The 13,053-nt window shown below is 29.1% G+C and overlaps 1 protein-coding gene across 1 annotated transcript; it reads left to right on the top strand.

Moving 5' to 3' along the window:
- Positions 1–1,424: 1,424 nt before the first annotated feature.
- On the top strand, positions 1,425–3,457 carry LOC108337567 (uncharacterized). The gene is made up of 3 exons (XM_017574124.1): positions 1,425–1,646; positions 2,602–2,663; positions 2,906–3,457. The coding sequence occupies exons 1-3, from the start codon at positions 1,550–1,552 to the stop codon at positions 3,098–3,100; spliced, it is 354 nt and encodes a 117-aa protein (XP_017429613.1). The 5' UTR covers positions 1,425–1,549; the 3' UTR covers positions 3,101–3,457.
- The last annotated feature ends 9,596 nt before the right edge of the window (positions 3,458–13,053 follow it).

The raw sequence follows: 13,053 nt of genomic DNA, 5'->3' as shown, positions 1-13,053 counted from the left end.
TTATATTTCGGCAAGAAATTTGCTACAACAAGTTTGTTACAGATCAATAAGGGATTTGTTACAATCAGTTTGTTATAGATCAGCGAGGAATTTGCTACAAGTTTACTACGAATTAGCTAGGGATTCAGTCCAACCAGTTTGCTACTTATTAGTTAAGGATTAACATGTTTTCTTTAGTAAGGCTTTAAAAAGCATTTGCAACGAAATTTCCAAGCATTAGCAACCGAGTAGTTCTTTGCTACTTGACTACCTACATTTAGCTATGACATTATTGTTTCTTTGCTGAATTGTTTTGTAAGGGATGAACGAGAGATTAGTTAAAGATTATTCCATTGCAACTACGTGATTTTCTTATATTGAAATGTATAATTATGGATATCATGAAATAAAAAATACTTTAAAGATCTAAATAAATTTTTTCATATATCAAATTAATCAAACTATTGAGAGATAATAAAAATTGATTTAGCAAAATAAAAAGAATTTTTCAAATAAAAAAAATAAATATTTTGAAATATGAATTAATTTTATAGTAAGTCAAACATTAAAAAAGAAAAAAAAAAGAATGTAGGTAAAAAATTATAAAATTAAATACTAAGAATACTATATATATTACTATATAATAAACTGTGAGTTTGTGGTAATTTAAATTAGGACAAGAATGGAAACGAGTGTTAAGATAGGTTTAGGGACAGAAATAGTATAAATACATACATACGCATCCCAATATCCAATTAAAAAATTGAATATTACTTATATTCAATCAATATGAAAATTTTCTGCCAAAACGGAAAGAGATTCGGACAATATTGGTGAGAGCGGATTTATTTAGCATCGTTATTTGTAGGGATTAAGTCTGTCTTGTGTGTTCTATTGTGCCCAGTGGAGCGGGGCGAACTGTGCCAATATTGGAGGGAATGGAAAGTTTGGTGATGAATGAATATGAGTGTGTGATTCTGGGTTTGCAGATGATGAATTGGCTGTTTGCTTCATTGCTTACTGATTTCTTTGTTAAAGATGCAAAGACGAAGATGTGTGATGAAGAAGGTATGGTGATTGTCAAATGGTGTAAGAAAAAACTTTTTTTTCTTTACAAAAAAATTACTGCAGGAGTGGTGTTAACAGATTGGGAAGTGTGTAGAGAATTGATTGGGATACCCCTGTAATAATGTGGCAAGTTTAAATGATAGAGGGCAGCATGGAAGTTTCATTGCCATCATTCACTCTGCGGTGCCTGTTGAGATTTTATTGCCATTGCTGGAGCTTTAAATAGAACATTGGGGAATGAAGAGGCTGATGAGTGATCAGTGATGAGTCTTTAATGCAGTCACTAATGCTTGTTGTGGAATTCGAGTCCTCAAGCACGTTATCATCACAGAAAAAGCAACTTCACAAAAGTGTTTAATAATAAAATATTGGAAAATTTTGAGGTGGACTTTGGTTTCATCAATCAACAGTGACTAAAACCACTTTCTTCCAATAAAGGTTATATTATATCAGTACTCCATTTCTAGGACATTGTCCACTTCAGGTATATTGTGTTGGTAACATGAAGGTTTCTGGCTTCTTTGCTTTGCTCTTGGTGGTTGGAGCAACTTTGATGTTCTTTAACATCTTAATTCCTACCAGTGCATCTTGGTCACCTGGTATACACATCTTCTTTCCTTTATTATTTGAGAAAATTATTAGATCTCTGTAATGCAAAAATCTTAGATTTCTTTGTCAAGTGTTTGTTATTATCACCATGTAAGACAAGCTCGTCCTTTAAAAGACACATGGGGTGTGTTTTGAATTTTGTGTTTTGAACTACTTATGTTTCTTCCCGTTTCATAATTTTTTTTCCTTTTTTTACTTTGGTTATCTTTGGAGAGATAAGGGTATACATGCATTAGAGATGGCAGCTTCCTATCCACAAACTCTTGGAAAAAATCTCATTTTTTTTTTTTCTTGGGTACGATTTTGTGCAGTAGACAAACTGTTTTTGTTATTATTCTGTTGATTGTTTTCTCACTACCAACATGATCTACTAAGTTGAAACTTCCGACAACATGGTAGCTTTGCTCCAAGGATGAGTTCTTGAATTGTATGAGTAATTCATGATTTGACACAGGTAAAATCCATTTTTAAAGTTTTAAACATGCAGTTGTAATTTTGTACAAGCTAAAATGCATTCCTGCTTAGAAATGTATCCCATTTATACAGAAGTTTCTCAGTAAGCATTAAAAAAAGAGAAAAATTAAAAATTAAAAATCATATATCTAAAAGTTTTTCTAATATTGTTCCCAATTTTTTTTAATTAAAAATGTCTGTAAAGATACTCCCTCAAAAACCTAAAATGTACTCGTTGATTTACTCTGAAAGATAAATAGATTTTATTAATATGTCAGTGTTCATATATTAGTTAGTAATTTAGTTCCTCTCGATGATCTGTGTGACAGTTAATTGAATCAAAATATTGCATCAATCTGCCCTAATTACATATTACTTTTTTTTCTATCATTTTGACTAAGGAGATCTGGTAGATTATTTTGCATATTATATTGTCTACATTGTTGAGAACTTAATTTATAATTAGCCTTACATTTTATAATACCATCTCAGATTTCATAGGGACCAACAATGGTCATAAAGCAACACTGATTGCAGTAAGCAGGAAACTGAAGGTATGAATGCTTTATAATCCTTAGACTAGAAAGCCCTGGCTGGTCCTTGACCTTTCTGGTTAAGAAAATAAAAACCTAATTATAATGGGGTTTTACATGGTAAATTTCATTATAATATTACTACCTTGCAAGTAAAACTAAGATGAACTTTACTTGTTGATTATGTAAAACTTTATACACTTACAAGATGTATAATTAAACTCTTGCAATGAGATGACAGTTTATTTCCTTTGAAATTTCAGGAAAATGGAAACAATGTTAAAAGTGGTATCAGCAACAATGGTGATATGAGTCAAGTGATTCTGACTGATTACAATCCCGTTGATCCAACACCAGGTTCTAGAACAAAGGCCTCTCTATATCCTGATCCTATTGAGCATGGAAGCCCTCTGATTCCATACATCCCAAAACCTTCACCTCCTGGAGATTCTGACTAACTTTCTGCCCTCTTAAACCATGCTATAGTAGACACTATGGTCAGAAGAGGAACGCTATCCACACTCTTTAACATAATTCCCATTATGGGAAAATAAGAAATTGTTCAAAGTATGTGTTGGTAGATTGCTCATGCTGAAAATAAACATAGGACTGTTCTCACGTTTAGTCAGTTTTCTTTGTTGTTGTGCTTATATTCTGTGTGCCAGACAGTAATCCTAGTTTTCACGTGTGCTATTGTGAAAAAACCAGTTGTGCCTTTGAGCATTGTACGATCTTTAACTAAGGATCGTGCGAATTTCTATTTTTGTTGGGTTGTGTTTGTGCAGCTTCAGTATGTTTATTTTTTCTTTTAGATCGATTTGTATCCTTCTTATGTGATGTGAATTTACTTTTTGATCATATATTCTTTGTTATAGAATTGCATATAGATATGCTTGTATCTCATTGAAACATGAGGTAGATTGTGTCAAAAGAAATAAAATATGTACTTTAAAACTGGCGAATATGTGGTATATATATAGCAAGCCTAGACCCTTTTGATGACTTTATTTTTAACTGGAATTTTATCAACATGAGACAGTTATTTTAGCTTTGCTTAATTTTCACACTCATTTTGACCATGAGAGGGAGTTAATAGTTACTGTGATTCTAATAACCATGAGAGGGAGTTAGTAAATGAGAAGGCTGTGAAAGACTAATCTCGTTTATCTATGATAATTGTTTCTTTTAACTCCCAGTATCAATCTTACTTTTTATCTGTAAGAAAGAATTATATATAAATAGAGTATTTGATGTCAAAAGAAATGTACATATAAAGGTGTTGGGAATCTAAATTTGAATATAAGTCATGAGATATAAAAATCAGAAAATTAAATATCATATGTAAGAAATATCTATAAATCCGTTCTTTTTATTCAAAGTGTGGTAAAAGTTGATAAAATATAAATAAAAAATTTCTTGAGACATGTAAATTTACCATCTTTAAAAACTTATGTGATATATAGCATAGGTCTTTACGATACAATAAAAAATTTCCCAATTTTTTAAACATCTCATAAACTAACAAGATTATCTCTTAAAAGAGTATACCTAGGATATAGAAAGTGTTTCAAAGGTGAGCAAAAGCCTCCATTTATGGATGAATCCATATAGAAATCCACAACAGATATTTAAGTTGTTTCCGATGAATCCCGTGAGTTATGGAAGTGGTGCAATAGATTGCAAACGAGGGATCGTTCAACAATAAATTTGTTATAAAAGGCTTGGTCAATATCCGAAAAAGAAGCAACGTTATGGTGGCAACTTATATATATTTTGCAATATATTTATAACATTATTATTATAATAATACCCACATATTGCAAAAGATGAGAAAAGAAAGATTGAAAGAAGAGAATCATAGGTCTCATATAAAATATAATGCATTTAAGTTGATATAACAAATTATATGAATCAATCTTAGATGGAAGAACTTAACACATAACATAATTGGTAACAAATTATATAAACCAAAGAGACTTTATGTGTGTTAACAGTTTATCAATCACATCCTCATTATTCTTGTTTTTGCTCTAGAAGTGACATATGTGTGTGTTTCAATTGTTGTTTGTAGTCCGTCCAAGATGACAGTAGTTTCTCGATATGAAGTTCTGAGACGAACACATCCGATTGAATTATTTTCTCTGTTTTTATATCTTCCAACAACTTGTGATGCTCATTGACTTGGATCTTGATGTCCTTATCCTTAATCATCTCCATACGATAATAGTTCCCTATGACAAATCTTGGTCGAACGATGTCTTCATATGCATATTTGAGAATTAACGAATGTCTTTCGCTTTCTTATCGCTTTCTTATATAAGAAGTACACATTGAACAACTAATTAGACAAAGAACTAAGTAAGATGTGTCAGCATACCTTTTTCGCATGAATCCAATCTTCAACTTATTTTGAAGGGAAATAAAGTCAGGTTTTGAAGATGTGAGAACAATAACAACTTCATACATGTCTAATAGGATAGACACACATTCTTGCTACTATCGAAAGTTCTTACTATAGAAGATTTTGATTCTTCACACATCCGAGAACAATTTCGCAAAGATCATCTGAGTTCCAAAAATGATGTTTTAATTCTACAAATTTGGGTTGTTGAGATTAATCATAAGTCTTTAAAATTGTTGTAAAAGCTAACAAAATCACAAACAAAAGGACTTTCACAGACGTGTAGATTCACTATCTTTAAGAACTTATTGCGTAAGCTTCCAGGATACCACTACAACTTTCCAAATTTTCTATGAATCTTAAAAATTAGCAAGATTATCTCTTAATAGAGAAAATATACATAGGATATTGTAAAAAAGAATATAAGAGAGAAAAGAGAATGACAGAGTGACAGAAAAAATAAAAGAGTTTTAAGTGTGTTTCAACGGTGAGCAAAAGTCTCTATTTATAAAGGAGATGGATCAAGATCAACAGCCCATTGAGAAATCCACATCAAATCTCAGTTGTTCCATATGAATCTCGTGACTTGTGGAAGTAGTACAAGAGCTTGCGGACGAAGAATTGTTCAACAAAAGTTTTTTATAACAAGCTTGACCAATATTTGAAAAAGAAGTAACGAAACTTACCATTACAACAACTTCAATGTATATATATCTTTTGCAATATATTTATAACATTGTTATTATAAAAGAAAGTGAAATCAATCCCTTATATAAATTAGTCATAGTTCATATAATCTTCTTTCAAAAAAACTCATCAACGAGTGAATAGCTTCGCCTTGATAACTTATAATATTGTGATATAAATAACAAAAAAAAAGTTAAATATTATGTAAGAAAAAAATTCATAGAGGGTATTATTTGTAGGGAGGTCTAACACATGTACATATCTCCACACGGATGGGAAGATACAAACATTAATGAAATTTGAACCTATACAAGGATTGACATCACTCTTTACCAAAAACCTTAAGACAATATGTTATGGGGTCTTTCATCCATATATAGATAGTACTATATTTTCTCATTTTTATCTAATTTGGGATTTAAACTCATACTTGGATTCCCAACATTATTCGGTATAATCACATCTTAGTTATTATTAAATAGTTTTATTGAAGATAATCGAAACCTGAAGTGAAAGCATATGAGCATTCCATTGAAATCGAAAATTGATTAAGAATAATACCACACTTGGGCTAAACTGGTTGAGTAACTTACTGCTTAAGATAAAATTATTGTCTCTAATGTAGCTTCATGACTGAAATTTATTCATCCGCCAGTGCCACTGGGATTCCTACTATTACAATTAAAGATGTCCTTCAATTCGTGTCCCATCAACTTTTTCTTTTCCCACTTCACTTTTCTTCACTTCCTAATAATACCTAGCATGTCATGTAACTTCCTTTCAAACCCAACTCATATATGTATATATATATATATATATATATATATATATATATATATATATATATATATATATATATATATATATATATATATATATATATGGGACCAAGCAATGCATATATCATAACTTTTTAAAGCCCCATTGGGAGGTACGAGTGCTTCAAAGTGACCAAATATTACTTAATTAGCATGTTAATTTGGTGAAAAGTTAAGCTTTTCTTATTTATAGGACAAAACCACCAATCAGAATATGAAAAATTTACTTTTTGATATTTGCTTCTTATCATACACAAAATCTCATCTGGGTTGTATAGTATTTCCTTTGCATCCGCCAGTGAAGAAGTCCTTCAATTCTTGTCCCAACAACTTCATCTTTTTCCATTTCACTTTTCTTCACTTCGTAATAATACCTAGCATGTCATTGTAACTTCCTTTCAAGCAATGCATATAATAACTTTTTTAAGCCCCATTGGGAGGTACGAGTTCTTCAAGTGAGCAAATATTACTTAATTAGCATGTTTGGTGAAAAGTTAAGCTTTTAGAAACCTATAATTATTGTTTGAAGTGTTTCTCAAGTGATGATTGTAACTAGTGCAATTTTGTAGTGTGGGTTTGGTTAAATTTAAGTCATCATAAAAAAATTAACATCACACGCTTTTTAGTGGACCTCTTAACCAACCATGCCGCATATATCACTTTTTCTCCCCAACGTGATTTGATACTCTCCGTTTCTTACAATGTTCTCAACCAATCTTTTGGTCAAATTAGACCACCTTCTCTTCTCTAATGCTTTCAACTTCAATCAAGTTATAATCACTCATGCTTCAATAATCAAATTTACCTAAGTCTGCAACATTTTTCAGAAAACTTATATTGTATTATTTTAAAAATTTTAGTTCAAAAGTAATAATATTTTCTTATATAAATCAAGTCTAATTATTTATATGTTATTAATTTATCCTCTCAATACGGAAAGAGTTTGGTGGTTAAGAAAATCATGGCTACATGAGTTGGTCTTATCCTTTTGGTCCTACCACGAGACATTCTCTATAGGTAATGTATAACTGAATTTATGATTGTATCAACAAAATTAAATGTTATGAAGTTATAACCAATTTTGAATTTTTAAAATTTCTCCGTAATAATTGTGTTCTTCCTTCAAATTTTACTCACACGACAGAAATCTTCAAGAGGTAATAGAAAGTGAGTCATATATGCAGGACATATCGATAAACCCCATGACAAGATGTATTGAGGTAAGTGATACAAATAACAACAAAGAGAAAAAATAGAGATTATATAATAAAATAGTGAGTGCTATAAGTAATATGAAAAAAAATAGAGATTTTATATTAAAATAGTATATTTAAAACTAAATTTTCATTTGAGGAATGTTATTTAAAAAAATATTACAAACGTGTGTTTGAAATTGAAGTTCAAAGAGATTTACTTTTTATATTTTGGCATTTTTTATTTTAGAAAAAACAATTCTATTGTTTCTTAGAAAGTAATGAAACACACATCGAAAGGAAGTGAAGTTTGGGCAAAAAATTGCGTAATATGAAATTGATATTAACCAAAAGTATGAATAATTAAAATTTAGAACGATAATTGGCATCTAATCACATGAAAGTTCAAGAACATAAAAGAAAAGCAAGTTTTAAAATAAAAATTAAGTGATGAAAAAGTGTAACATAGGTACGTAGTTGTTGGAGAGAAGTTGGTTAAGGACCTACCAAAGATGAAGCAGACAAGCACTACTAAAGCAAAGAGAAAGATATAAAGAGAAGAGAATGAACAAAGACAGTCGATGCAGGAGCATCCTGAAAAGTGGTTCTTTTCTGCTTAGCTTGCAAAATCATGTCAAACAACATGTCCCTTCTTTCTCTTGTTAAAAGGTTACTTATTTATTTAATCACAACAACGAAACAATTAGCATTTTCATTAGCTAGCATTTTTTAAGGTAATAAAGTTCGTGTTTCTTTATTCTTCTTGAGCCCCTTTGTGCCCTTTGTTTCCTTGCCCATGTTTTCTCACTGTGGACAACATCATTGTTCCTCACTAAATATTCTAGAGTTGTCATCATATCTCTGTTGAATTATTAATGTTTTCCAACTCTTCTTATAATCATTAATGATGTTTATCATCAAGTCTTCATAGAGAAATTATGCTTCCTAAACACATTTTTTTATCCAACTTCTTAAATCATCTTATTACTAATTAACATAGAATTTAAAGTGTGAGAAAAGTGTATGAAAAATCCCAGATAGAGGAATTTCGGTGATGGTAAAACTGATCTTTAATATTCTTGTATGGTAGGAGGAAAGAAAAGAAATCATAATGACATAGAGTGTTGAAGAAGGAAGTAGCTTTTAGTGGTCCTATACGCGTTAAAAGTGAATGCATGCATGTGTTCATACACCATTTTTATTGAATTTTGGTTTTCGAAAGTGAAATGAATAATGTCTCTACATTTTCAGATCCAAAATCCAAAAAAACATGCATATATGACGCTTCAATTTACTTGCTGTAAAGCATTAACTCATGACCCCAAAAAAGTTACCTGTAACATGGTATTAATGCACACAGAGATGTCATATTTCTTATAAATGCAAATTAAATAATGCTACGTTGGTCAGAGCTTTAGGTGAAAGTAAAGTTTAGGTAAGACAATCACACATGACAGAACCTATTAAGAGCTATAACTGTTACCCTGCCCTTAATTACAAATTTTGCTGCAAGAAACACAACCAGGCAAAACTCTTGATTTTTTTCACTTGGTAGTTAGTAGTACATTCTCACGATAACTTCAGGTGCTTTAAGAATACCTGAGAAATTTGTTGCAGCAACCCCACCCTTCATAATCTAATGGCTTAGGCTGCAACTTACTGTTCATTTTTCTTTTCTCTTTTATAAAATTAAATTACGTTTAAAGTTTATTTTTTATCATAATATTAAAATTATAAGTTAAAGTTTATTTTAACAAAAAATTTGTTTATTCGATCTATTATATCATCCGTTATCAAAATATTTGTTGTTTGTTAGACATGTTATTTTATACCTTATCATATCACACGTTAGTATCTAATATTACGGTTATTTATATATATCAAAAAAGTATTGTAAGTCTCACATTAATTAAAAATAAGATCAATTCAAAATATATAATTGAATGCAAATATTACGAGGTTAAATTAGGTTTAAATTTAATTCTTAACACTTTATATGATATGATGCATTTTATAAATTTATTTCAATTGACATTTTCATTCTCAATGAAATTGTGAATTTATGAAGAGCTTACGTTGATAAAAAAAAATGTGATTAATTGGAATTAAATAAGACCTGTAAAAGTATTTACACTGTCAATGATGTTGTAATTTAGTCATCGATGATGTTGATTTAGGGAAAAGTATATGAGTATCGTTCTTAAAGTTATTAGTTGAAACATTTAGAATTGGGTGATTCTATTCATATATTTTATAAGTTTGTTAGTTGGTAGTTGTTTTTATGTTTTCGAACGGACCAGAAATAACAGAAAATAGTATTAAAACATAATGAATGATGTTAGATCTTGTATTTAATGTGCTAAGATATAAAAATAACTCATTTAACAATTTAAGATAATAATAATAATATTTTATATTTTGAAATATGAGGTGGATAATATTTTTTTATAGTTTTCTATCTATTATTTTCCAATAAGTATACAGTATTGTGCCGTTTATTTGTCTACGGTGTAAAATCATGGACTAAATGTCTGCAGTTGATTAGTCATTTTGTAGTCCCCGTAAGTGGACATATACTCATTATCCTATGTTTTGTTTTATTACTAAAACGAGAAAAGGAAAAGATAAGAAGAACAAACTTGCCCCTATTCAATTAATGACTCTGAAAATGAGTAAAACAACACTTTCACTAATATATTTGTGTTGTTATTATTATATAAAATAATAAATGAAAAGTACCAAAAATATAATTTTTTAGAATAATTAATATAAAAAATATATGAGCCTGTCGTTTATCTAATAATCTCAAATTTGAAGCTTAAATTTTCTTTTGGTTTTCATAGTTTTGGTAGTGTTTATTTTTTGTTCCAATAGAAATCTAACTACATATTTAATTTTTAAAATTAAGTGCATTTTGATATATGATGACAATGTCAGTTGTTTATCAAGTTGGATATTCATAGCAAAGTCTAACAATAAAAATAATGATAGATCAAAGATTTAGTTTTTAAAAAGAAAAATAGACGTGTAATTGGTTTTCAAGAAACTAAAATTATACATTTATAAAATTATGGGACCAAAAATATATTTACTAAAATTAATGACGAAATTTTCGGATGACATTTTTGATCATCCTCTGTAAAGGAATCAAAATGTAACAACCAAAGATATAACAATAAGATAATTTGTGACAAATACAGTGACATACTTGTTTCTTTTTTAAACATCCATCACGTTACAAATATTATAAAATTACTAAAATATTTGAAGTTACAAAAAAAAACATATAATACCTAATTATTCTGTTCTATAAATTGGACATAAAACCAAAATATAAATAATGTCAACTAATTTTTACACTAATTTAAGAAGTTAATCAATATATTTAATTCTTCTAATTACATTTTACAATATTTTTCCTAAATTACGAGTCATTAAACTTACCAAGAATAAAAAAGGAACAAAATTGATATATCATACTCTTAACATGATCAATCATGTTCACCAATCAAATTTAAACTTTAATAGGAAGACAATAGGATATTGTATGTAAGGTTTCTTTTAAAAAAATAATTATTGAAAATAGAATAGCAATTAATCAAAAGATTAGGAAAAACTAATTAAAACTAGTTTGTTTAAACTTTTTTATATAGAAGAGTATATGTTCTAAATTATATATATATATATATATATATAATTATTATATATATATATAATTATTATTATTTATGACTTATTGTGTATTGTATGTCCATACGGATCAATCGGACAAGACTACTCAAGAGGACAACCGGTCGAATGGTATGTCATCTACTAAATGTTAAACAATTCAGATACTTAATATACACATTGTTCGGTCATAGAAGGATGAAGACCGAACGAACAACCTACAACATTAATTATTTCTAAACATTATCTCTAATCGAGATGACTGGTAAGCGTTACTTAGCGAGTAATGAACACTGATATGACCGAGATTAGGGTTTCACTAATCTTAAGACTTACCTATAAATAAAAATCAAAGGTTAGAAGGTAAGTGATTGCATTTATTACGAATTTAATATTTTATTGTGAGTCCCGATCAGATTAATTATTGAGTTAAAACGTCAAAGTGTTTTTGACAGATACATTAAGACTGTTTGGAGTGTAAGCAAAGAAGAATCTTTGACTAAGGACATCCTATATTACTTAAGCTAGCTTAGATCAAATTGTAAAGAAGTGATGTGTGGAGATCCTCAATCCTACACCTTAAAAATAAATTACATGATTATCAACTAATTATTTACATTATGAATCTCAACATAATTTCTTAAAATAAAATAATATTGTTTAATAATTATTTTTTTAATCAAATAACATGATATTGCTTTGTAACTCATTAATATTGTTTGAGAAAAGAAAATTGAAAGATATAGAAAAAATAAATAAACATTAATTTTAAATATATTAATATAAGGCTAATGGTAAAACTTACAAGTTTAAGTATAATACTCAAGTCAATAAATTTTGTATTAGAATAATTTTTGTGTAAAAATACTATTACTTAAAGTCATCCAACCTCGTGACTTCTCGTGTACTACTATTTATAATTTTAATTTTGCTTTAAAATAGCTCGTGTAATGGAAATTAATAGCATAATAAATCTGCTATAATTATTATTTTTTCAAACAAAAACTTTTTTTATCAATAAAAACACTTACGATTTAGGCCCTTGTGTTGCGTCAAAGGTGAAAGGTTTATAAAGGTTAAAAAACTGAAAAGTTAAAGCAAGCAAGGTACTGCTTGCTCCAAAACTGAATTAATTATATAGATAGTTATCGATAAGAGGCTACTAAGTTCCTTTGAACTTTTCGTACCTTGGTCCAATTCCATACGCTGAAAAGGAAAAACGGCTACTTATAATTTTTCGCCTTAACGACCAATTATAAAATTTGAGCAGTGTCGTTTGCGTAACGTCTCTCCGAAGATTCATTCCCTCACCCAAACGCAAATATCCAATTCCAACTTCAACCCTTGTTTGTACTTTCCATACTTGTACTCTTCTATCTCTCCTTGTCGTTTTCATGTTTACTATTTTATTTTATTTATTATATTTATCTATTTTTATTAATTTTATCAAAATTAAAAATGCGTGTTTACTATTTTATTTTATTTATTATATTTATCTATTTTTATTAGTTTTATCAAAATTAAAAATGCGTGTCAACAAAGCCTCCAGCGCCACGAAGAACCGCAAACTGACGTAAACCATTGTATTTACTGCAATGCCCTTAAGGTCACGCGAGTGCATTTACTCTCCCTAAATCCGCGCG

This window comes from Vigna angularis, chromosome 7 (genome assembly GCF_016808095.1).
Source record: "Vigna angularis cultivar LongXiaoDou No.4 chromosome 7, ASM1680809v1, whole genome shotgun sequence".
Lineage (NCBI taxonomy): Eukaryota > Viridiplantae > Streptophyta > Magnoliopsida > Fabales > Fabaceae > Vigna > Vigna angularis.
Note: the sequence above shows the minus strand (reverse complement) of the source record. Positions and strands in the feature narration are given on the sequence as shown.

Bases quoted from the DNA above. Each gene is read 5' to 3' on its own strand.
- LOC108337567 (XM_017574124.1), top strand. From the start codon at position 1,550: ATGAAGGTTTCTGGCTTCTTTGCTTTGCTCTTGGTGGTTGGAGCAACT. The intron at 1,647-2,601 runs GTATACACATCT...ATACCATCTCAG, and splicing joins CAGTGCATCTTGGTCACCTG to ATTTCATAGGGACCAACAAT. The intron at 2,664-2,905 runs GTATGAATGCTT...TTGAAATTTCAG, and splicing joins CAGTAAGCAGGAAACTGAAG to GAAAATGGAAACAATGTTAA.